This window comes from Syngnathus acus, chromosome 8 (genome assembly GCF_901709675.1).
Source record: "Syngnathus acus chromosome 8, fSynAcu1.2, whole genome shotgun sequence".
In the NCBI taxonomy this organism is placed as follows: Eukaryota; Metazoa; Chordata; class Actinopteri; order Syngnathiformes; family Syngnathidae; genus Syngnathus; species Syngnathus acus.
The window spans coordinates 10,249,039-10,274,094 of record NC_051093.1 but is presented as its reverse complement, the minus strand read 5'-3'; the positions used below and the strand labels follow the sequence as shown (position 1 = coordinate 10,274,094).

At 50.6% G+C, this 25,056-nt stretch overlaps 3 protein-coding genes across 6 annotated transcripts in view; 1 reads left to right on the top strand and 2 right to left on the bottom strand.

Moving 5' to 3' along the window:
• The window catches only part of asic2 (acid-sensing (proton-gated) ion channel 2), a 61,372-nt gene extending 43,591 nt beyond the window's left edge, over positions 1–17,781 (bottom strand). Inside the window, exons 1-3 of the mRNA XM_037256506.1 lie at positions 17,695–17,781; positions 16,439–16,717; positions 15,168–15,793 (exon numbers count right to left, since the gene is read on the bottom strand). Of these exons, the coding sequence (XP_037112401.1) occupies positions 15,168–15,737 (570 nt within the window). The 5' untranslated portion in view covers positions 15,738–15,793; positions 16,439–16,717; positions 17,695–17,781. The remainder of the gene's footprint in view (positions 1–15,167; positions 15,794–16,438; positions 16,718–17,694) is intronic.
• A 663-nt stretch (positions 17,782–18,444) lies between these two features.
• On the bottom strand, positions 18,445–22,644 carry hrob (homologous recombination factor with OB-fold). Of its 2 annotated transcripts, XM_037256944.1 has the most exons (11): positions 22,528–22,644; positions 21,715–21,828; positions 21,546–21,596; positions 20,301–21,452; positions 20,130–20,213; positions 19,868–19,999; positions 19,650–19,758; positions 19,439–19,524; positions 19,243–19,363; positions 18,997–19,122; positions 18,445–18,911 (listed from the first exon to the last, which is right to left on the bottom strand). In XM_037256944.1, the coding sequence occupies exons 2-11, from the start codon at positions 21,715–21,717 to the stop codon at positions 18,859–18,861; spliced, it is 1,917 nt and encodes a 638-aa protein (XP_037112839.1). In that variant the 5' UTR covers positions 21,718–21,828; positions 22,528–22,644; the 3' UTR covers positions 18,445–18,858. The 2 variants fall into 2 exon arrangements, with proteins under 2 accessions (XP_037112839.1, XP_037112840.1); XM_037256945.1 differs by lacking the exon at positions 22,528–22,644 and having other exon boundaries at positions 18,997–19,120; positions 19,244–19,363; positions 21,715–21,939.
• Positions 22,146–24,684, top strand: asb16 (ankyrin repeat and SOCS box containing 16). 3 transcript variants are annotated; one of them, XM_037256947.1, is made up of 6 exons: positions 22,146–22,503; positions 22,568–22,933; positions 23,216–23,483; positions 23,559–23,967; positions 24,037–24,120; positions 24,236–24,529. In XM_037256947.1, the coding sequence occupies exons 2-6, from the start codon at positions 22,597–22,599 to the stop codon at positions 24,527–24,529; spliced, it is 1,392 nt and encodes a 463-aa protein (XP_037112842.1). In that variant the 5' UTR covers positions 22,146–22,503; positions 22,568–22,596. The 3 variants fall into 3 exon arrangements, with proteins under 3 accessions (XP_037112842.1, XP_037112843.1, XP_037112841.1); XM_037256948.1 differs by having other exon boundaries at positions 22,146–22,507; positions 22,590–22,933; XM_037256946.1 differs by having other exon boundaries at positions 22,148–22,503; positions 22,590–22,933; positions 24,236–24,684.
• Positions 24,685–25,056: the final 372 nt, after the last annotated feature.

The following is a 25,056-nucleotide window of genomic DNA, read 5'->3' as shown; positions in this document are numbered from 1 at the left end:
GACACTCAAAACAAAAGTCTCCCACAAATGCAACAGGTTTAAGAGCACTTCCCTAAAAGCAGCCAGCCAGCAGCCAGCCAGCCAGCCAGCCAGCCAGCCAGCCAGCCAGCCATCCATCCATCCATCCATCCATCCATCCATCCATCCATCCATCCAGCCAGCCAGCCAGCCAGCCAGCCAGCCGAGGGAAAGGCAGAAGACGGCAAATCGGAGGAAAAGATATTTGACTTCCATAAAACAAAAACACTGCACGGGGAAATTGGCTTTCAGAATCAAAAGGCATCTGACGCAGATTAAGGCAGCTTTGTTTTTCACTCGGCGTCGTCATTAATATTCCAAAAGCAGACACGATCAAAAAGCGATGAACAACAAATAAGAATTCCGTTTTTTTTTACCAGCGGTGTGGCGGCGAGTGATTCCAATCGTGATTTGCCTCTTTTTTTCTTTTGAATTGCCTGTGCACCTTCATGGGAAACATCCATCACCCGCGCGCGTGAAGCAGCCGCTGAGTCAATAACCTCAGTGAATGTCAACCTCAAAGAGTCGACACGATCCACAACAGTGTCCAACGGTAAAGCATTCCAAATGTTGATCACAGGCACAGGTTTGATAAAGAACCTGCCGACGTACCTTTCCTCCAGGGAGTTCAACTGTCATTGCCGGTCAAGCTGTGACTTGGTGGATTTGAAAGCTGCCATCCCCATCAATCATCAAAACATGTCCATTTGACAGCTTTTTTCCACGTACAATATAGGAACACTGTACTGGTGCACTTTCAGAAAAGCGCTATTCGACGTGTTCACGTCAAAGTGACTTTCAAAAGAAGGCATCAAGAGGACGTGCTACTTTCCCATGTCTTCTGCCCTTGCTTCCCTCGCAAAAAAATGACGGTGAGTGACGCCTTAGGAGTGGAAATGTCACCAGGCGGCGAATCCAAAGCAAAATTCAAGACAACGGGAGGTCAGCGTCCACTTACAGTCAGATGAAATAACAAGGGTCCGACTAAAGCCACCAATTTTCAGACTCGGAACTTGATGAGACGTAAACGACGTGCCAATTTACTGAGAGTAAGCCACTAATAGTGGCCAGTCTATGCGCCCCACGTCCTCAGCTGACAACAACAAGCCTCTTAGGTGACTTCTTGCCAGAGAAAATAAGAGGAGGTTGGAAAAAATGCCAGAACCAAAAAGCAAAGTGAAGGAAACGCAAAGTGGGAGCATTTGACTCCAAAAGGGGGCAAAAGAAAGCCATTTCCAGCAAAATGAGCATGGAAATGACCATCAGTGCAGAAAAGAACAGATGCAAAGCATCCAAACCATTATTACCATGATGGCTTGACTGCGCTGAGTTTGGAGATGACAACCCACTCACGAGAGGACATTTTGCAGGTCAAAAAAATGGGCCCAAAAAAGGTCCTTTTGCAGGCTCGCTCGGGGCTTGTGTTTACAGCACCAGCTCGACTAACTTTTGTGCACCAGCGTCAACGTGGCCTTTTGGACCAAAACAAATCATCATCCGCCCGCCCCCGCAGTCTGTCTGGCTAGCTGGCTCAAAGAAGAAAAGCTGAGCTCCCGCAAATGCATCCAGTGCCCTCCCTTCCTCCCTCTTGAATGTCATTTCACTGCCCGCCAGCCCGCCCGCCCGCGTGAAAGCATCCAAAGTATGATGAGAATGGCTGCTAAAAACAGAGCAGGAGATTAAGATAAAGCTCCTGAATCAAAACATACTTTTATGGGCAGTTATCTGCCATCTGTCCAGGTGGCTGCTTGATCAGATGCAGGATTTAGGTGTTTGTGATTTTATCGCCGCCGTCATAAAGTTGGCTTGAATCGTCTCATGCGGCGCCGCGCCCACGGCCGCAAGAAAAAAAAAGAAAAAATCAGCAAAAGCGGAAGCCGGGTTGAACAGGAGGGCAGCGATATGCGTGCGGCGTCACGTGCTTGGTATTTTGGTACCTTTGGATTGTTTTTTTTTTAACCATGTTAAAAGTAACGCTCAAGCTCACAAGCAATTCAGACAAAACCATTTCATACTGCCCAATGCTTACAAATAACACAAAGCCCGGGAGTTCAGGTATTCAACTGGCCAACTTTGCAGTCCTTCAGATATTCCCTTCAAATCCCCCCACGACGGCACAGCAAAAACCGGCAGAAGCTCAGCTCAACTTAGCAAGCGCCCGCAGGGAACAAAATATCTCAGCCGCGCTTGTTGATGAGAAGGTTCCGAGCCTGCTCTGGCCTGATAGCAAAAGTGGGAAGCACGCTCAGGTGCGTATCGATGACACGGCGCGCCAACAACACGCGGCGGCGGCGGCTTTGCCCCGCTGAGCGTGGAGCTCGTTAGCGTGGTCGACGCGGCGTGTCATGATGTCGCCACCGAGGCTGCCGGCCCAAACTGACAATGTCTAAGCATTGCTCTTGAAAACGACACAAGTGCGTCTTGTGGAAGCAGCAGACATTATGGGTCCAGACAAACCATCAGAGGGAGGTAGAGCTGTTAAAAACAAAAAGAAAAGAAAACCACCTAATATATGTGTTTGCTTGTATTAGAGCGTCTGACTCTACAACATCTGGTTTGATAAAAGGAGTGTGCTGGTTGGCGCACTGCTGCCGGCCGCCACACTGCTGCCTGCCTGCCTGCCTGCCTGCCGCTGTGTAAAATAATAGAATAGAATAGATCTTTATTGTCATTGTCACATGTACAACATGTAAGTGGCATTCAATGCAAACGGGCCAATGCATGGATTGCTTTTTATTTCCCATTTGGCCACTGAAACAGAAAGAAGAGCTTCCCTTCAACTTAGTACAACTTCCAAGGCTACACCAACTCCGAAAGCTATCGGTGCTGCTGGATCTTTGCAAGCGCGGCTTCTTGAGACCGACCGACCGACCGACTGACTATTCATTCCCATTCAAATACTTCGGCGGTCTTTTTGCATGTTTGTTTTCTTCCGCAGCTCATTTGTCTTTTTTTTTTTTACTTCAACTCACGCTGGGCAAAAACGGAGTCGCTAAGCAACTTGGCGACACAAATACTCCCTGCGGTGTGCCCCCGTTTCACAAACACCCCATGCGTCAACACCTTTTTCAGCATCACTTCATTTCAAGAGGGAGGGAGGCAGGGAGGGAAGCATCTGACTTTCCCGTTTGTTGACATATCCCATTTGCCTCTGCCTATTTTGGGTCATCCCCGCCTCTCGTCTGCAACCTCTGACATTGTGGAAAAATGACCTTCTACATGTACACAGAACAATCAACGGAAGGAAGGCAGGCAGCCACGCAGGCAGCCACGCAGGCAACCACACAGGCAGGCAGGCAGCAAATTGGATGTGTTATGCAGCCTAAATAAAATCCAAGATGATCAAAGACATGAAAGTGGCAAACGATGAGTCATTACAGAATGCCCAAAAAGTGAAAAATGAGGCAATACGTTCTGCTGCTGCTGCCCCCGCCGCCGCCGTTTTCACGTTTGATGCAAATGTTTGGGTTGATTTTCTCCGTCAGTCCCTCTTGGCAGTAAGGAGCAGCAATCATGCCTGTATATCTTCCTCACGGGCAGGCAGCAGTGTGTAATGAGAACGCATGGACAGAGCGAGAGCGAGAGAGAGAGAGAGCAAGAACACAAACCGACGAGCCAAGCGGGGAGAGGGACGGCAGAACTTGCAGGGGTTTTTGCTTTGCATTCATCTGCCGTGGCTTTTCCCCCTGTGCCGTAAGATAGCGTGCAACACGTGCACATTAGATGGGAAGGAGCTGGAAAATGAGGCAGGAGAGTCACACCGTCACATTTAACCAGAGCGTCGTCCTTATCGGATTTGGCCGACTGCAACGAGTGCCGAGGCAATAATTACAAGTGAGACCTGAATTTGATTGGATTCATTCAAATACGGAATACAGAATCCAGTCAAGGGGGTGCGAGTAGGACTAGGATGTCAAAGATGAAAACTTTCCTTTCAAGGTGCCGTTTAGCGACAATGGGGGGAAGCTTTTACAAAAGGGCTCGTCCAAGGGAACACCCAAAGCATTAAAGCACATTAACACCCGAGCCAGCCTATTTTGTATTCCCTTTGCTGCTTTTTTACATTTGCCAGGCCAGCTCAAAAGACAGAAAATTGATTCTTTGTCACCACCCTATTCTGTGACAGCGGCAGGCACCTCAACGCGGCAACGAGAAGGTAAAAAAACAAAAACCAAACACAACATTTTCTGCACACGGAGAAAACATTTATCGACACTCATTGAATCTTGAAGCTTCATCTTTTCCAGGTACTATAATCACGGCCCATTTTGCTTCCCTCGTTTTGTGAGGGCGCCGTTTAAATAGAACGGGGAAAAAAGGCGGAAATTGCGCTCTTTTATTACCGGTCGGCGCTATAAAAAAAGAACAACCTGATGATTCATTGCTCGTGCTGAAAAGGTTTTCCTCTGCCGAATGAAGACGCTTGCAAACAAGTGAGAGGCTCCCTTCGCAACCATGGCATGGAAATCTCACCAGAGCCAGAGCCTCATATGAGGGAGACTACAGCATCAAAGATGGGAGGAGGATGAAGATAAAGTGAGAGCAAGAGCCAAAAAAAAAAAAAAAAAGAGAGAGATGGCCTCCCGGGAGACTTGATTGACACCTCGCTAAAAAGATGGCGCGGAAGGACAGACGTTCGGCGCAACGCCGTGCTGCGCTCGCAAAAAGTCCAACTAAAGCAAAAGATGTGAGCCGTCACATTGTCCACGCTAGTTTTCCTCGCGCATGTAAGCTAGCTCAGTCAGCTAGCTCAGTCAGCTAATGACCACGAAATGGTCCATGTCCTCTGTCCATCTGTGTTTAGTCGCACCGGGGGGTGCGGAACTTTCCTCTCCAGGCACAAAAAGCGCGGCGGGCGCTGATGCCGTATAAATCTACGAGGCAGTGAAAGTCGGCTGCACGCTGGAGGCCATAAAACAAGCGTGGAGGTAGTGCTAGAGGCCGGCCGGCCGTGCCGTGCCGGGCTAAATAAAAGATGAAGGTGGCGGTGGCGACGGCGGGAACAGGGAGGAATAGCGGGAACAAAAGCAGCACAGGTGTCAAAGATAAGAGCGCAAGGAGTCATTGGTTTCATTGCCACACGTGTTCTCTTGCCTGGGAAGCACTTTGCACGCGCTTCCTGCCTTTACTAAACGCGGAGCATAGTCAACTTTGAACCTCTGCCAAAGTGTGCTGCCTTGGATTTTTTGGGGGAGTAAGTCACAGTGTCCCATCCCTGGCGAGATATTTTTCGTTTTTTTTGTTGTCGTTATAAACTGCTGCTGCTCTTGGAGAAGTTGCGTTCAGGCCTTGTACTATAGAAGAAGAAAAAAACAAATTGCAGCACACTGTACGCGATTTAATATTCAAGTAGTTGCCCCGGACAATTCTGCTGACTATTCCCATTCTCAACTGTACGTATGCATGATTTATTCAGGAGTAGTTTGCCATTCACGTGTATACGTACGTACAGATCGACATGGACGCTCGCTTTATTATTCATGTACGGCCGCAACATAACTCTGCTGACTAGTCTGCCTGCCGCCGCCGCTCGCTTGGCATAAATATCAGACAATCTATCAATGAGGTTTTCCTTCGTTGCTGTCGTTCTGTTGAGTCTAATTGCCAGACGTAAACACGTACATAGAAATTGCCGCTAATTGTCTTGTCAAGGCCGACTAATTAGGATGCGGTGAGTGCGACTGAAAGGAAGCGGAGGGAAAACAACAATGATCAAAACCCTTGGCGGGCGTGCGGGCGGGCCGTGCGTGCGTGCGTCAGCCAGCCAGCCAGTCGGCCGGCCAGCCAGCCAGCCAGCCGGCCAGCCAGCTGGCCAGCCAGCCAGCCGGCCAGCCAGCCGCCTTTAATATTTCCAGCAGACAGTTTGTAAGCGTCACTCATGGTCTTGTTCCGATTTTTCTTTTCTTTTGTCGCTCTCCTCTTTGTTCCGCTCGTCACGGCAGCGCTTGTTGAATTATTGATGCGCCGTTGAGCCTTGCGAGATTTCTCTCATCGCTTGTTGCGCTGAACTCGGAGCCCAATGTACGCGGCGGCGGCGGCCAACGTGTATCGCTTGCCAACTTGTCGTTCGACAAACCCTGCGAGAGGTCACGTCGGCGAACGAGGAAAATCAGCGGGTGTTCCGACGTCAAGGGCCGTGTCAGACGTTGTCGGAAATCCTGTCGGCTCAGGCGGGCGGCCTGGCCCCCGGGGATGCGTCTATTGTCACGTTAGCGTTAGCACTGTACAATTCCAAAAGTCAGAAGACATGTTTCAAATGAATATTCAAAAAAGCTGGATTATATTCTTAACATACATTTGTATCCAGCGCCGGTAATTTTCGTTCATTCTTCCTTTTTTTTGCTGAAGGCAATGGCAAGCTTGAAAGAGACCTGGAAAAGACCACGGAGCACCAGGGAGCGCTTACTCCCTCCCGAAAGCAAAAAGCGCAGATGAATGAATCGGCCCACACGAGTTTTCGATACTTGAGTGTTTTGAGGGCCTCTGAAAAGAGTTATTAAATGTGTTGAACTGTTCATTACATCTTATCAAAACTTGGCCGAAACCTTACGCCTCCTTTTGAGCCCTGGCATCTCCTGCTGTGAGCATTTGACAGTGATGGTTTCCAAACACGTGGGTGTCATTCGCTACCTCGCCTCAGCTTGGCATTTTATATTTGTTATTTCCCCCCCCCTGTTAATCTGATGATTTTTTTGGGGGGTAATTAATGAATGTCAATTACGACGAGGAAGCAATTAAAATGATCCGCTCTGCCGGTTTAAAAGGCTTCACGCGGAGACAATGCAAAAGTATCGGGACAGAGGAGCTAACGGTCGTCTGGGGTAACGCCACAAGAGTTGTGCATCACTCAGCGGGCACGAGCAATTGATTTGCGCTCAATCTAACGTAATAGATGGATTACGCCTGGATAGAGGCGACTGATCACTAGTGAGCGCCAGCATCTTGCAGTCATCTCATCCACTCACTTCTCAGCTGGCTGCACTGCAACTCCTCACTCTGGTTTCATTTCACGTCTGGACTATGATTTGAAGCCGCATGCTGCTTCACCGTGCTGCGGTGGAATAAAAAGAAATGGAATAGAAGAGGCCTCCGGGCATCACAAACAATTGGTGGAATGTATACAAACTGTTGAGCTATGGTGCAGCATGGAGGATGCATGAATCCTCAGACAACGTAACTAAGGCTGAAGCTGAGTCACCATCACGCTTATAAATAAGAGATCTAAATGAGTAGCCAGCAGGCGGCAACATGAATAATGAATGTTTTTCTTTAGGTCCTAGCGGGGGGGGGGGGGAGCAATACGGTCTTTCCGACAAACCAAACACCGGCACAAATAGGAGGACAGAGACTCAATGAGACTCGTCTGCTGGATGGAGATGATGGATGGATGACATTCTGGCTCTGTCGCAGGACCCTCGTATCCAAAAAGAAGGATTGGGCCACTTTTGCATTCGGCCAGCGGAACATACGAGCCGAGATACCGCGTTTGTTCCGCTTGATGGCAAAGACGATGGGAGCCCGACGTGACAAATATTTCAAATGATCCACTCGAGTCTGCGCTGGCTGATTGCTTTGCTTTGCTTTGTCAAGGAGGATCCAAAATGAGCAGCCCCGTTTAGATTTGGTGCAAAAATGCATTTCGGACTACAACAGATTTCAAGCGCGTGCGAGTGTAAAATGAAATATAGCAGCTGTTTTTAGATCGACTTGGAAAGAGAGTGAATTAGTAGCGCCAGTCGTTTTGGAGCCTGAGCTTCATTTTACGATGAAAGGGCTGCGCTGATGTGGACGTTTCAAAATTCAAGGAGCCAAAATGAGCCTTTGTCTCAAACAATATGGGCAGACTTTTGTGGCTCTACTCCTGACAAGTCCATTCAATTTCAAGGTTAAGCTATTAAAAGTCAGTACTTTAGATACGACGTTGGTTCCGTGCGATACGTTGGCATTAGGAGTCCAACATGGCTGCCACAACTACTTGAAATGGACCCGCGCAGACGAGCCTGATTGCTTTGCTCGGCGACTCGTTAACTCGGGTTAACTCGGGCGCTCGCTCCCTCCCTCCCTCCCTGCCGCAAGCGAGATGCATTGCCGCCGCCGCCGCCGCCGCCGCCACCTTGGGGAGCGCCCGGTGAATAATGGATGCGCTCTAAGCAGTCCGAGAGTGACACGCCGGCTCGCAGAGTGGATGTGCCGGGCCGGGGAGGCTGGAGAGACGCGCTTGTCATTTGGGCTGCGTCACCACTCCATAAGAGGGAGGCCAACGTCGGTGAGGTCGGATTAAAAGCCTCCCAAACGGCCAAAGTTGCTCTTGCCAGACGACCTTCCACAACACGGATTGATTACCAATCGACAGCCGGAGATGCAGCCTTGGCTTGCCTTGCCTTAATGAAGGCGCTTTGGGCTTTAGAGAAAGAAAGAGAGAAAGAGAGAGAAAGAGAGAGAGAAAGAGAGAAAGAAAGAGAGAAAGAGAGAAAGAAATCAAAGGGTGTTATTTTTGTTGTTGTCTGAGCAACCCGCTTCTTTTCTTTTCTTTTCTTTTCTTTTCTGGTTGGGGCTTTAATTATGATGTGGCAGATTACATGGATTTGTTCTTTGTTTTCTGATCTCTCTGTCAGCGTTGCACCAATATTTTGAAGGCTTGTTGGTCTTTTCTCGCGCACAAATTTCGCCACACTCAGATGTGTGTGTGACAATCATTGGGTCTTTACCTTTACCTTTACCTTTAGCTCACAACAACGTCTCCAATTTAAAGGCACCTATAAAAAAGTACATAAATACATTTGGGATGAGAAACACGCAATGCTGACAATCTTGGAGTTGCCAGATTAAAAAGGAATGAATGAATGAATGTCAAAGTGAAAAAATACAATTCGGTTGTATGGATTTCAACACGTGTGGTCTGACTCTGACCTTGGCTAAATGAGTTTATGGTGAGTCATCAATTTCCCCCGCTGACCACTTGTAACCACGGAAACAAAACTCCCTGGCAATATGGCTCTGTTTATACCCTTGAGCCATGGAAATGGCTAAAATGATGATGACACTTTCCTAACGCATTGTAAGCTCTCATTCGGATAAGATCAGCTTTGAAAGATGGGCGACTGTGGTGGCTCAAATGGCAGCTTCTTGGAACTTATGCGCGGGCGGGGCTGATCGGGATAGACATGTCGATTCGATTTCGGTGGCTGACTTGTCAAAAAGGACGTTGGCCATGCGGCGTCAATGCAAAACTTCAAGACGGCGGCGAGCAAAGCAAGCCTGCCAAAGTGTCCAAGCCTGCGCAGTCGTAATCATACAATTGCAGCTAATTGCTGCAATCAAAGGTTCTTCGACTTGACAGTACTGACAAGCGAGTCCATAAAGTGGCCGATGGACAGTGGTGTTATTCATCTTGAAACCCGCCCGCCCGCCCGCCCGCACGCACGCACGCAGCGTCTTTTTATACCCTTGGCTCATCTTTTGAGAATGATGCCATCAGACGCGAGCAGGCCAGCCGAGGAGGTGGCGCGCTGTCGACCACGTAGGTAGTAGCACAATGCACCCTGCATGCCTGCTTCTGAAAGCTAACGCGTGATGTCATCGCACCTCACCAGACACGCCAGACAGATGCTTGACACCAAATGACAACCATTTGGGGGTTTTGTCACTTCCATCTGACCATTTGCCAACTCAAGTCTGGTGAGAAGGAATAATATCATGGATTTGGTTTCCAGGGGTAGCTGAATTTGCCAAGGTTTCAACCACGCACTGGGTGCTGCCACTGCTATTTTAATAGCATCTATGAATAGTGGAGATGGCGAATAACGCAGCCGCGGTGACGCCGGGCGTCACCCTCACCCGGGCCGGGCACAAACACGGAGGCGGCCATACGCAAAAGCCAGGCGCCACTGTAAAACAAAGAGATATGTAGAAAAGCAAATGGGACGTGGCTATGGCTAATTACTGCGCTAATATGCAGGGACGCGGCCGCAAACGCCGGCCTGCCATGTATCGGCTAATTAGCGAGCCGTTATGGAGTCGCGTTGCACCATCAGACCCTGCATCTGCCTCCTCCATCTTGGGCTAATTGGACACATCGGGGGATCCGTTAACTTAGGATGGCTAAGTGTGCGTGTGTGGGGGGGGGGGGGTCAACGGCACGGCTCAGAATGATGTTTAGAACGGAATACAAGGTGGCCAATTGAATGGATCGGTTCCAATCGATGGTTCTACAAGTGCTAAATGTTGAACCTCAACACGCATATTCCCAGTTAATTGGGCGTGATCATTTCATTAAACCTCATTGCACTTGACAGCGAATAATTAGCTCTAACTACAGCATAATAATGGTCCAAAAAAGAAGGGTATCAATGGACTCAGCATGACTAACTAAGTTGGAAGGAGTGGCTTGAGCCTCGCCTCCTTCTTCTTCTGTCGGTAAACGCAACATCTGGCTACGACAGCCACTGCAGCCATGAAGGATCGCAGGGTGTTTATCTAGGTCACTTGTCAAAAATAGCCCGCCTCCCCCAAAGCCATCTTCCGGGGAAAGATGGCCGACAATGGCCAAACGTGGGATTCCGCCAACGCTGCCTTTTTGTTGTCTTTCTTTTCACACAAAAAAAAAAAAAAAAAAAAAAAAAGAGATTAAGCGAGTGCATGGAAATTAGCACGGCAAAAGCGCCGGCAAACTAAGTTGACGCTAATTGTTTTGTGCAGGAGCGAGCGCGGATAGCACGGGGCTAGCTACTGGCGGCGCAAAGAGAAAGAGCTTGGCCTCCAGTTGGCCTGCAGCTCAGCAGCCACTTTGACCGTGTTAGAATGAATATCAAAGGCAGCATAAGCGTCGACTTTCAAGGTAGTCGGCCAAAGGACGAGTTGATAATGGGCTTTAAAACGAATGGAACGGCCGCTTTTCTAATCAAGGACCCGCGGCGGCGTCTGGGCAACCGTCACATATGATGCCTTTAATGCCCTCAAGAGAATCCTAACGCAGCAGAGCCTCTTTCTATGGAGTTCATTTACATTGCACCATGCATTTCAAGCCATTTCTTGCACACGCGACGCGACGCGACGTACATGGCACCAGAGGTTGTTGCCAGGTGACACGGTTACATTCCAGATTGAGCGCTCATTGGCAATTGTATATGCTGGGCAATGAGAACCATACAGGGAGTCCATTCATAAGCATATTGACGATATTTGCAACACCTTGAGCAGTGGGTGAAAAGGCTAAGCTTCATGTCGTCAAGAAATGACACTTTTGGCTTTTTCCTTTTGCTGGAAGCGGGAGAAGAAGAAGAAGGAAAAAAAAAAATCAATAGTTCTGCAGTCAAGGCTGTCATAAGGGAAGTCATTCCAGTCTGGCAGTGACGAGCGTTTCAGTCTCGGCGCTCCTCACAATAGCCGCCGACTCCATCGGCGGGATGGAGGAAGCGAGCGACGCGCTGAACGAGAAGCACGTGTCAATTTGGTGCTCTGACTCGGGCACAAAAATCCATGACACCTTACTGGAATCAAGAAGGAGAGTTTACACTTCTTGCTCAAATGCTAACGGCGTTACAAAAAAAGCAAAGGCTAACAAACAATAAGATTGAAAGACACGTGTACAGACAGCGGACACCGCAAATGATTTATTTCGACACGTTACTGTCAGAGGAACAGGCGGCTAAAAGCATTCCCGTGTATTCCTCCGGCGTGGAGGGATGACCCCGCATCCCGTCTCGTCTTTTCACGGCCTCACCTTTCATTTTTCTGGCCGCTCGCTCGGGCAGCACACTGGCCAGATGTAATTTTGTTGAGCGAAAGGGTAGCGGACGACATTTTAGAAGCATACTGCAGTGCTGAACAAATGGGCTTCCATTCAAAGAGCGGGTGATAAAAAAAAAAAAAAGGAGGTTCATATAGATTTTTTTTTTTTTAGGCTTCCGTCATGCAAGGCAGAAACATAAAAGATGCTGTTAAACAAGACGGTCTTTTAGGAGAAACACTCTTAAAAGTCCGCCAGTCACACTGTCCTGCCGGGAAACATTAAACAAAGCGCGCTGATTCGTCGGCATGTTTGAAACTTGGCTTTTAAGCCGACTCGCTTATTGTTATATTCTTAACTGGCTGAGGAAATAATAGCAAACTGCCGGGATGCGAGACGGGAGCATAATATTTAGTGCAAATGAGAAGTTGATTGCGAGGAGTAACAAAATTGCAGTCATCGTATCCATAGCCCGGTACCAAATGGGCCAGGGACCGCTACTGCTTGGTAGCGAGCGGGTTGAAGAGAGCAAGCGCAGGAACGGCGGCTTGGAAAGCACACATTTTCAATTCATCGCAGACGGGGGATTCTTTGTCCTTTTCAGCATTTATGTACATAAGAAATCAACGATAGACATGGGGGCCTAACCCCGCACCAAAAATGACTGAAGTGTCGTCTTGAACACGCACAACTGACTACGGTGTGAAAGGGCAGTCGGATGTTTTTAGCACAACAAAACACACAGCGTTATAATTAGCACTTTTCTCCACTCAAGACAGACAAGGCTACATCTTGTTCGCCTGCATGAACGTCGGCCAACATCCAATATAGAATAAATAGACCTCATCGACAGCGTATGTGTGTGTGTGTTTGCTTTTGGAAGCTGTCCACTAAGCAGTCAATAAATAAAAGTCATAAAAGTATGAGATATAGATGGAGGCAAGACCACAAGCCAAATCGATGCCTTCCCACTGTTTACACCACTGGCATCAGCATCATCCACATCATCATCATCCACACATTGCGGAGTGTGCGTGGGCCAGGTTCCGGCCTCTCCTCCTCTAAGCACATTTAATGGCACAGGTCTCAGACGTGCCAGGATGTGTTAAAAAAAAACAAAGCTTGACGCCGTTAACGTTCATCTCGGGCTGAGGTGATCAGCAGAGAAAAGTGCGGAAGATCCGCCCACTTACGGCGTCTGGGTCGAAATCAGCCCGCGTCCGGAACAAACTAACGAGCAGCTCATTTGTAAAAGACCACAGGGAGCGAGCGAGTGAGCAATCAGCTCAGGGGGATTCGCTCGCAAAGACAAATGACAATGCTCACGCTGTGGAATATTTAGAGACGTTCGATAGGCCAATGCAGAAAGTTTGCAAACAATCCACGCCAGGATACGAGCAAAGGATATTTCAACGCAAGCAAAGGAGTGCTACATTTATATTTACAAGCAAAAACGAGTGCCACATTTCAATCGATATGATACAAGCTCCATCTGTGTGTATACTACCCTGGTTATACTGCCCCCTGGTGACCAAAGCGCGCGCGCACACCCCACAAGGAGCAGCACAGTGTTCATTGAATTGAAGGAAAACTATGGCAGAAACGGATTCATTCTTTCGATTTCATTTCACCATTGTATGTGTTAAGAAAATACAAGAACAGAGTGCTAGGCTCATTTACAAATGATGATGTATGCTAGCCTTTACGTGACCAAAGTTGTGACATTTGATTTGTTGGCATCTCCTGAAGTAATGATCCAGTCGTTCAATGATGAACTATGTCTGGGTTCCCTTCCCACTCTGTCTATTTCTGCATCAACTTGCCAGTTAGCATGCCAAATTGCGCGCGGGCGGCCCTACTTTTCCACTGCCGAGTCACACGACACGGAAAGCCTTGCCATGGGAGAACATTTGCAGAAAGTGATGTCATGAGGAATTCTTTCCAATGTGCCAGTTAGAGCTCAATGAGGAAGATTCCAGATTTGACCAAATCTAGCGTGCGCACGCATGTGTTGACAACGATGCGAGGTGACGCTCACGCCGTGCATCGGTGCAAAAAATATGGCATGACGCTGGTGACAGCTTCCAGTTTGGGGATTTTTCGGCATCCGCGGGCGGGGAGGTGAAGGTACGTCGCTACGGTAAGGCGAGCTGACAAGCCGGGCGGGCGGGCGGGCGGGCTGGGAGCAGCTGGAGCAACAGGCGGCCAAACACAAGAGAGGCCTCTCTTGTCGTCAAGTCCACTACAAAGCCACTTTCCAACGTGACCTACCACATCCAAGATGGCCGCGAAGGGGAGACAAGCGGGGACTCGCCAGGCTACGCAGGCTAACCGCGACAGAAGAGGGCAAGCCGACTGTCACAATGAGTCAAAACTGAAGAAAATGGATTCGACCGGCAGTCTAGTCATGGCCAACAGCTTGAAATGGAAAAAGCGACGAAAATACTCTTTCGTGCCAAGTCAAGATTGGAATTCTTTGAAGTATGATATCTTTCGGTCGTTTCATTTTGTTTTCTAGAAAAGACTTTACAAACTTCATTGACCTTCTTGTGTAAAAACAACACAGCAAATTGTTTCGGAGCAAACAGCTTGCTTGATTTGAGTTGTGCTGACCGACATGGTTGCCACAAACATGAATAATTGACACCTTCAAGTTGCTCCATCCGAAACTAGCCTTTTGTGTCATGGAGTCCGACCGCCAAGGCCAAAAGCGGATCAGCGGCACATCAGCGGATCCAACAGCCAGAGGCTGGGCCGTTTGTTTACAGCGTGTGCCGGCCGACGTAAGCGAACCGGACCGCCGAGTCTTAACAATTCATACGCTACGCTTAGCGCCTTCATGCATTATTGAGTGAGAAATGGAAGAAAAGTTGCATCGTGAATGGCAAGTACAGGGAAAGCGCGCTATTCAAATTGTTCACAATTGCCATGATGGAAGCCACGCCACAACCGCAGCACCAAGACCAAAGCATTGGTAGACCACCTTCAAACATGACAGACACACTGAGAGTTGAGGGGGGGGGGATAAAAGGAGCCCAGCTTCCTGAATGGAACCAATTCTTTCTTGGCCCCTGCCTCGCCTCACTCACTCATCCTTAAGTTTTGCGGCAAGTCGGAGAAAAGTTTTGGCATGAAGTCGCAGACAAAAGAGCAACGGCAAGCAACTCGTAACAATTCACAACAATCAGATGAGGCGGCAACAAGTGGGTGTCGACTTTGCTCTGACATGAAGGCCTTGAAAAGATCACAAGCGGCCTTTCAATTTGGCAGCCGGAACGCGCAAACCGAGACAAATGAACCCTGAACGCAGAGGCCAAATTTAGCCTGGCAGGAAAAGATGCACTTTCAATCCACAGGCAGGCGACTCATCTGTGAACCCGAGTGACATTTTCCTCGATCCCGTCGCCGCGCACTTACTTACCGTCTGGAAGTCTCGGTGGCTGCACTCGTCTCCTTGGTAGCGGCAGTAGAGCATCATCTCCCGCAGGTCGTGTCCCACGCGCTCGGCGAACTCGCGCATGCTGAAAGCCTTGGGCTTGTACGCCGTGAAGTTGGCCCGCTCCCGCAGGAAGTCCAGCACGTCGGGCTCGGCCAGGTGAGGCTGCGAGACGTTCAGGTGCACGTCCAGCAGCGCCAGCAGCTCGCCGGCGTGGTACAGGTCATTCCGCGTCAGCCGCCCGAAGCGGTAGGCGTTGAGGTTGCACACGGTGACGGCGGGGAAGACCAGGCTGCCCGACACCACCGCGTCCACGCTGGTCACGTGAGGGAAGGACAGGAAGTAGGCCAGACGCTCGGCGCTCTCCAGGGCCAGCAGGGCCGTGCAGGTCAACAGAGCCGCCGCCCACAGGAGGCGGCGCGCCGTCCCGCCGCCGCCCGAGCGGGGGAAGACGAAGCGCAGTCCGTGCAGGGTGCTGCCGAAGGCGAAGGCCCGCCAGGAGCCCGGACGCAGGCTGGAGCTCTCTCGGCTTCCGCAGCTCTCCTTCAGGTCCATCGTCGGCGGGGGCTCCGTCACCTCGGGAAGCCCGCTCTTCCCCCGCACTCTCGCACCTGCGCCCAATACACATGTCAGCTTTAGAAGGTTCAGGGACTGTCATCAAAGAAATCCAACGGAATGGGGGAAAAAAAAAAAGCTTGCATTAAAATGAAAAGAAATAAAGAACATGTTTGATTTTGTTAACATTGACAATCAAATGTATGTTTCAAATACAATGACATTTTAAATCAAATTTAGCTTCATTTGAAAACAAAATGAATGTCTTCCAATAAAATCGAATTGAAATGTATTTTAAATGTGAAATACATTTGGAGAAATAGAAAAAAGTTGAACAACATTGAAAAAAGACCGCATTTAATCATTTAAAAAATAGACATATATTGCTAATAAATGACAAAAACAAAATAAGTGCAAAAGTCTACTCAAAATGGGAAAACTAAAAGCATGTATATCTAAAATTAAAAATTCAAAGAAAAATAAGAGAAAATTCAAGAATACTTCATTTTGAACGGAAACGTGAAGGCAACCATCCTGGTCCCATCCATCCCATCCTGTACGCACTCACCAAATTCCAGAGTGACAGGACTCAAGCAGCCACTCTTGCGTGCAGTCTTACACACACATCACACATGTCCAAGCGTGGCAGATTCTCCCATGCGCGCAACTGACGGATGGACGGACGGACGGACGGCCAGCACCTTTCGTCTTCAGCCTAGCGAGCGAGGAGACATCCGGCGCGAGTGTGTGAGATGAGGGACGAAGGCTGGCTGCTGGCTGGCTGGCTGGCTGCTGGCTGGCTGCTGGCTGGCTGCTGGCTGGCTGGCTGCTGGCTGGCTGCTGGCTGGCTGGCTGGCTGGCTCAGCCCTTTGTGATCCAAGCCAGTGTTTAGTCGCGCGCGCCCATCCAAACTCCTCCTGGCGTCCTCCGTCCGGCTACATCCGCTCGCCCGCCTCTTTCCTGCTCATCTGTGGTGGTGCCTGACAACGGCGGAGAAAGAGAGAGGGAGTGCGTGAGAGAGAAAAGAGAGGAGGGGGGGCGAGAAAAAAGGTTGGTCGACTCCCTCCCCTCCCCTCCCCTCCTTCTCGCCCTCACACTTCCACATCCCGTCACCTCGGATAGACACAGGCGGACGGACGAGAAGCAGGAAGATGGCTAAGACGCAGACTGACAGACAAATGGATGGATAGTAGTTCTTTGTGGAGGAGTGGGGGGAGAGGGGGGGTGTATTTGGTGTCATGGGAAGTGAAGCAGAAGTGAGCTGTGATGTTAGGAAGGAGGGAGTAGGACCAAAAAAGAAACTTGAGGCGGGGGGAGGTCAGAGGTAGCACGCCATCGCTGGCTGGCACACCAGGGGAGATGAGGAAAGCATCCTTGTTGTGAGACTCTTCATATGGGGGGGGGGGAGGCAGGGCAGGCCTGCCTGGAAAGGCAGGATGATGGTTGAAATGACATTTTCCGCACACGGCACAGCAGGCTCACAAAATATCTATTGAGCATGAAAGAAATAATACTCAAAAGCATATTTTTCAAGAATGTGATGCTCATGCCAAGAAAACTGCCGGCAATGTAATCTCTCAGTGTACATTTTAAACTGTGTAATAGAAAGTACTATGGGGAAAAAAACGTAATTCTTTTTAAAAGCACATTAAAATAAAGCTAATATAAGATTAGAAGATAAGAAGAATATAATATTTTTTTCTGAAAGTGCAAATGGAACATACACAAAAGAGCAATTGCGGGTTTCCATGTCTCCCCTTCAACTCCAAGCATTCTAAAAACTGATTTCGAGCCTCCAGAAAATCCGTCACGGAGGAAAAGGCAGCAAACATCAAATATGAAAGCCTTCAGTGAACAAAAGAGGTGATTAAGAGCATTTCTAGCATGCATATAAAAGAGAAAAGTTGGACTTTTACGCTACTCCCTCGAACACGGCGAAAGTTGACGGTTCACCTACTTTCAAGCTGGCCCTGCAATTTGGTGGCTTTGGCGACGATATTCATTATTCTGCGGCTGTAGTTGCCCTTCTAATAAAGGAAGGAAGGAAGCAAGCAAGGTAGGAAGGAAGGAAGTTAGTTTCCAGTCGCCCCATTGATGTTGAATGAAGGCACTTTGGCGTGACTTTTCCGCCACCTCGTCCGTCTTCCGGTGGGCGGGCGGGCAGGCAGGTGGGCGGGCAGGCGGGAGCTGCGTGAAGCTGCACACCCCCCCCCCCCAGGTCAGGCGGGCGCGAACCCAATTTTCATTAGGACAACGTGCGTCCGTGACGTCATTTTGGAACCGCCTCCAATTACCGAAGGAATCTCCTTAGCTCCGGAGCTGTATTTAATCATGAATCCTACTCATTTACGGGAAGACAGTGTTGAATTATTTCTTACACTAAGAAAGATAAATATCAGACCCTATATTTTCAAAGGATCACCACGTGACTTGGAAATCACAATGACCCCCTCCCCTCCCTGGTAAGCTACTTGCCTGCAAGCAAATGATGCGGTCGGCCCTCGTGACCCACGAGCTCAATCATTTGTACCTTTGCATTTTTGTTCCTCACAGAAAGTTGATTTCACCTTCTCACACACTGAAATTGATTACTTGATGCCCTTTAATAAAATCATAATTTAATGGAGTGATGAAAAATGTTACCTTCCTCCAGGGACTCAATGTAACTGAGGATGAAAAGAAAAGTGTCAAATTAGGGCCGGTGCAATTACAATTGCTGAGTGCATTTTTAATGGAATATGAAGCATCATCAGGCATAATATGATGCGCTCCATTTGCATATGTAGCAGGAGAGGCTGTGAAAGTTTCAAGGCAAATTATGATGGAATGAATGGTATTATCAAAGGCTACAATTGACATTTTTTCCTTCCACAAATTCAAACTAATTCCCAACCCATCTATAATCTTCCAACAAACAATCAACCCATTTATTATCAATCACCGTGCCAACTGAGCCATTGGCCTGTATCAATCAATGTGAGAAAAGAATGTTGCAATAGATTTTTCTTTGCTAATATCAACAGAGAAAGCCACTTGGGGGACTTTTAAACAACAACAAAAAATGGCACATTTTTGCATGTTTTGAACATTTTTACAATGACATCGGGGTCCGTTGTCAAACTCAAAGACTGTAGGTGTCCTCGGAGAGCGCCACCAACAGCTCATCAAGGTCGTCTGCAATCAAGTGTGACCAGCCCCTTTTATTAGTATGAAATGGTTACACAATTGTTTGGCATCCTACACACTTGAGTGAACCCACCTGCGTCCCATCCTGAAGCTTGCGGGCTTCCATCTTTGCATTTGTTCCCATCGTCGGCACCGGCGTTGTCATTGTCAAACACCAGCGGCATGCAGCTTACGGGCTCGACGGCGGGCGAGGGCTCCTACGTGAAAGAAAGAAAGAAAGAAAGAAAGAAAGAAAGAAAGAAAGAAAGAAAGAAAGAAAAACAAAATTTGAAGGGCGGACAGCGCGCCGATGCTTGCCGATTTGGGTGCGTGTCGCCCACCAGAATCGACGGTGGCAGCTGCCCCTTGTGGCAGCCTCCATCTGGTGAATAGATCCTGAGAAGGTTGTTAGGCGTCACGTTGAGGTAGTGGTTGCAATGGGAGGGGGAGAACACGCCCACCTACAAGCAAATGCCACACTGGCTTTCAGATCAAAGGATCTTGGTGGCACTTGAATTTAAAAAGTGTTTTCTCACTTGTTTGAGAAGAAGCACGGCGCCAACCTTCAGTTCCCCCAAGCGCTCCTCCAGGAGGCGCCGATGCACCGTGCCCCGGATCTCACCTTTAGTCAACAAGATGGCCGTGTCCATTGCTGTGCAGGAATAGTAAAGTGTGTGTGTGTGTGTGTGTGTGTGTGTGTGTGTGTGTGTGTGTGTGTGTGTGTGTGTGTTGTGCATCCGCACGTGCCTGTAGGATCCCTGAACACGGCCTTAGCGTCGGCATGCGTGTGGTTGATACTCTTGAGCATCACGGCCATGTTTGGCACTTTGTTTTTGTCCAGCTGCTTCAAAGCCGCCTGCCGCCGCCGCCGCCGCCGCCGCCACCACCACCACCACCACCACAACGAAACAAGACATAAGGAAAGAAAAAAATGACTGAAGGCAAAGCAGGCAAGCAAGAGAGACCTTGCGTAGCACCATAACCACGCTGAAGGAGCACAGGAAGCACGCTGGGTTCCGATCGTCCAGTCCCATCTCGGCCTTCATCGCCGCCCAGGGGCCGGCAAAATCCTCTTCCTCACTTTGGGAGCAGGAAACCTGGACAAAGGTATTGGGACACATCTGGTTGCCCTCTCCAATAATCAGCTCTCAATTTCAAAAAGACGCCTGCGCTAACCGCAACGTCATCCTGCTTCCCTGGGATCATGCGAGTATTGCACGCCATTACCTGGTGTGGAAGACGTGCCGCCACACCGTAGGCGGGAATCTGGGGAACGGACACCACAATCTCATCCAGACTGTGACTGGGTGCCTGGTGAAAAGGAACAAACTCACTAAATGACATCGTTTGGACAGGGAAACCATCTTAGATGGATGACGTCAACGCTTCGAAACAGACCTCCTCCGGGAGGAGGCCCGCCGGGCCCGGGAAGCGCCGAGTCTTGGGCGGCCGAGGCTCCGAGCGAGGCCTCTTGCGGGACACCTTGTTGGACGCAGACACCAGCTGCACCAGGTGGTTTGTCAGCAACGGTGTGCTGAGGGGGTGCGGACTAAAGGCGGGAGATGAAGAGGGGGAGGCTACGAGCGCGGGTGAAACCGCCTCAAAGAGGCCTCGAGGCGGACCCGAGGGCCCTGGGGTGCTCCGCGCCGCTGGCTGAGGCTTGCAGTGACTCCTGGAAAGAGTGTTTGGGGCTAGCAAGGTGGCTGTGGAGGTTGGCGCTCTAAGAGTCCCTCCACCTAGGGCCTGGAGCGGGGCAGAGGGTACCGCTAAACGTTCACACGCCTCCAAGTCTGCAAGGTCCAAGTCCCAGTCGTCAAAGTCATCCTGAGCGGCGACATTGGCGCTGGGCTTCTGCAGTAACCCCGAGGGGGGCTCGGTGACATGGCGTACGGTAGGTGCAAGGGAGTGAGCTGGTCGCTCATCGCTTGGCTGAAGAAGGTTCGATCCAGAGGCTCGAGTGACCGCGGGGGTGGCACCCAGTGGGCGTAATGCCACAACGGCGGTGGGGACGGGACACGGCTGCCTGTTGACCCTCCCCGAGTCCGATTCGGGGGACGGAAGAGCGCAAGCTCGAGCGCTGGAAGAAAGCTTCCGCGAGGTTTTCTGGCCCAGAGGCCGGAATGGCTCATTGGTGGCGGGACTCTCCTGTGCCCCCCCCACATGGGGCTTAGGGAGGCTCAGTGCGGGTGGCAAATTGGGCCTCGGGAAACGAGTGCCTGAGGTAAGGTCCTGCAAAGCCGGAGTAACCTGCTTTGAGGCGAGCAAAGACTCCACATTTGGCTGGAGGAGGCTGGCGACGGGTTCTCTCGGAGGAACCCGTGTGATAGCTGGCCTCGAACCAATTCCCAAGTGGGGCTCAGGGTTTACCGGTAGGTGCCGGTGGAAAGCCCGAGTGCCCGAGGACAGCTTCCGTAAAGTCGGCGCAACTGTTTCCGAAGTGGGACGCAGGGACGCTCTCTGGAGGTTGGTGCCGGAAACGCGAGTTGCGTCCACAGGGTGGGATGGCACAGTGCTTTGAGGTCCGGCAGCCCAGTGAGTCCCCAGCAAGTCCTGACGAGGGAGGGTCAACAACATTTTGCGGTCATGCTGACGTAAATGTGGTCCGTGTGCTGCCAGCAAGCGGTGACAGGTGTGTTTTATCACCTCGTCGTCAAAGTCCTCGCCTATGCTGAACAGCCCACCCAGATGGCAGCTCTGTAAAAATCCAAAGCTGGTTTTGAATAGAAAACGACGATGTTGGCGACTTCAATGGAAAAGTACGATCATGCTAGCGTGCAAGCTAACTTGTCTTCGAGCTCGCTCACTTACTTACCATCGCTCACACGACGAGTCCCTACAAGACGTCGAAGGACGTTTGCTCCTTGTTGTTTTCAAGTGATTTGGTGTTCCAAAGTCGCTAACTGCTTGCTAGTGTTGGTGTGCTGGGCTCATGAGGAGAACCGGTGAGCCCGCGACTCACGTTCAAACGTCATGACGTACGTGTTTTGACGAAGAACAAGCAAGTCTGTTGAGATAGTACCCCTCCCTCCCTCCACCTCGTGCAAACGTCATGACGTACGTGTTTTGACGAAGAACAAGCAAGTCTGTTGAGATAGTACCCCTCCCTCCACCTCGTGCAGTTGTATTTTTTTTCCTTCCTTTTTCTTTTCCCGCATGTCTTGCATCGATTGACGTACGTGTTTTGACGAAGAACAAGCAAGTCTGTTGAGATAGTACTCCTCCCTCCCTCCCTCCCGCCACCTCGTGCAGTTGTATTTTTTTCCTTCCTTTTTCTTTTCCCGCATGTCTTCCATCGAGTCTACCCACCCGTATGTAGCACGCGCGCCTGCCTCCTGGTTCGACGTGGTCCGTCGCCTTAGCAATAAATAGCTCAACACTAATTCATTCACACCAATTACATGTATGATTTGCTCTTTCTGTGCTTGTCAACACTGCCCCCTATTGAGCCTTTTAGAAACGTACAGGTATCAGTTGACACATAGCCGAGTATCTATTAATAACCGGGCGGGTAGGAGTTGTCATTTGGCAACCCTGTATACGCTTGAGCATAAAAGAGAGGAACAAATGTGCTTCTAATGAGTGTTTGCGATTCCCGTTGCGGGTGAGTAAGTATTATTTTTCGAACCTGTTTGAAGAAATCAAATGGAAGTTACATTGTGCAGTAGCTTTGGATGTGTGTTCTCCAAGAAACGTCATGTCCAAGGACACCTTTCCCTTCTCCTCCACATCACTGCGCTCCCTGAGGCTCGAGCAGGAGTTGCAAGACTGGGAGGACGCACGAAGGGCCCTGGCCCAGAGGCGCGCACTCACCCGAGAGCCGCTACCGAGAGCCCCCCCACCCCGCAGGGCTACGCAGCGGCTCCAGGAGGTGCGGGCCGCCCCGCCTATCGTCCGCTGCCGAGACGCTGCCGTCCACAATACCTTCATGTGCGGGGACATGAAGGGGGTGTATGCCGTCCTCAGGGACCCCGCCATGGTCAACGCTCAGATGGAGACGGTGCATGAGGAGATGACGTGGGCCCCGGAGATGGGTACGTCCCTCCAGCTCAGCGCTCGGTGGCTGGCCAACTCATTTAACTCGACGTGGCTGCTGGACTCGCACAAAGCGAAACGCCGTAGGCAAGCTAACACCATTGTTGCCGTGGCAGCTGATATTCCTGAAGCTTAGCAGTCACTTCGTTGTGAAAGTCTTCTTCTTTGTATATGCCGTAGTAGGAGCGTTCCCACTTGGCCACCATTATTTCTCCTATTCCTTCAGCAGCCCTAACTTTGACTCCATTCCAGAGTGTACCTTGTGTTCCTCGCTCGGTCAGGCATATGGACCATAAGCTCCAAGGTGAAGCAGACGTCCGCCCTGCGCCTGGCTTCCGGCGGTGGGCACGCAGCGTGCGTGGAGGAGCTCTTGTCCCGCGGAGCCGAGGTGAACGCTGAGCCGGGAGGTGCCGCGGCGCTCCACGATGCCTGCGCGGGAGGACACGCCGCCTGCGTCAAACTGTTGCTGGCCCACGGAGCGGACGCGCAACTGCTGACGGCCGACGGAAGCGCTCCTCTTCACCTGTGCGCCTCAGCCCTCTCGTTACCGTGAGCTCGGGAGCATAGCGTCGCCCCATTTTGTATCTCTGCGAGCGGACGTGACAATGCCCCCCCCCCCCGCAGGTGTGCCGAGCTGCTTCTGGACGACGGCGCCGACGTGAACGCGAGGACGGCCGAGTCCAGGCTTACTCCGCTGCACGTGGCCGCCTCCAGGGGCCTGGAGGGCCACGTGGAGCTGCTGCTCTCCCTCGGCGCCGACGTGCTGGCCACCAACCTGGAGGGGGAGACGGCTCTGAACGCCGCCTGCGCCAAAGCCGACAAGCCGTCGGAGGTGGGCCGCTACCTGGCCGTGGTGCGCAGGTTGCTGGACGCGGGCGCCGACCCGCGCACGGCCGGTAAGAAGCGACACACGCCGCTGCACAACGCTTGCCACAATTGCAACCCGGCCATGGTGGAGCTGCTGCTGCGGTCCGGAGCCAAGGCAGATGTCAGCAACAGCGCAGGCTACACGCCCTTGGAGTGTGCGCTGCAGGTACGAACGACAGCACGCAACTATCAAGAGAAGGAAGTCACGCTGAACACTGATTGCGGGTGCTTTCAGGTGCTTGAGGACAACTTGGACCAACAACCTGAAGCAGTGGTACAGATGCTCCTGAATCATGGAGCCAAACCTGTCCCACCAAAGGTTGGCAAAAGCCCCAGTCTAGATCATTTGGAGACGGTCTTCCTGGCTGGCTGGCTGGCTGGCTGACCTTTGTAATGTTACATACATTGTGTTGTTCGCTGTTGTCTGCACGCAGACGTTGAAGCGGTGTGTCCTCTCTCCCGCAACCTTGGAGGTTATCCTGAACTCGTACCCGTACGTCCCGCGGTGCGACTGGATGGAAGACCACGGCCCTCTCGCGCGAGGACACGAGGGTTTCTTCGAACGAGTGCGTGAGCTGAGCGGTCAGCCTCGCTCACTGCAGCACCTCTGTCGCTGCGCTTTGCGTCGTTGCTTGGGGGCGCTTTGCCACTCGCAAGCGAGTCGACTGGACGTCCCCGGCTCGGTTCGGGATTACCTGCTGCTGCAGAACGACGGCACGCTGCACTAAATTTGGCCTTGCTTTTTGGAGCCCTATCACATATTCAAATGAAAACAATATGACTTCACATTTTTTCTCCAGTTTTTCAAAAAGAGCTGACAGAGAAAAATGTATCGTTGCAATTAGGGCTGTAGCGTTACTTAAGTGTTTACCAAATGAAAAGAGTCGCTCGCATCGCAAGGCTGCAACGTGCGCTGGCTGGCTGGCTGGCTGGCTGGCTGGCTGGCTGGCCGCCCGCCGCCGCCGGCCCGCCCAAGCAGTGCCAAGCGGTCGGTTCGTGACGTCACTCACGCCTCTTAAAGGCGCACATCCAGCACACGACTACCGTACGGAGTTATTACGCTTCGGAAAAACACTTTGGTTTGGTTTTTCAATTATTTTCCTTGACTTCAAAAAACAAAAACGACTCAGTAGTATATTTTTGGGGGGACAAAAATGTACGCTATCTTGACACGGCTGGGACGAATGGATTTGTTACGGGGGCTTTTTTATGACATGCATTAAAATACATAAAAGAATAAACGCCAGTAGGTCAA

Excerpts from the sequence above, each read along its gene's own strand:
- asb16 (XM_037256946.1), top strand. The coding sequence starts at position 22,478 with ATGAGTGTTTGCGATTCCCGTTGCGG. Across the intron at positions 23,968-24,036 it reads CCTTGGAGTGTGCGCTGCAG|GTGCTTGAGGACAACTTGGA; the intron begins GTACGAACGACA and ends GGGTGCTTTCAG. Across the intron at positions 24,121-24,235 it reads CCAAACCTGTCCCACCAAAG|ACGTTGAAGCGGTGTGTCCT; the intron begins GTTGGCAAAAGC and ends GTCTGCACGCAG.
- hrob (XM_037256944.1), bottom strand. Across the intron at positions 21,453-21,545 it reads GCGAGGACTTTGACGACGAG|GACTTGCTGGGGACTCACTG; the intron begins GTGATAAAACAC and ends CTCCCTCGTCAG. Across the intron at positions 19,364-19,438 it reads CCGTGCTTCTTCTCAAACAA|GTGGGCGTGTTCTCCCCCTC; the intron begins GTGAGAAAACAC and ends ATTTGCTTGTAG.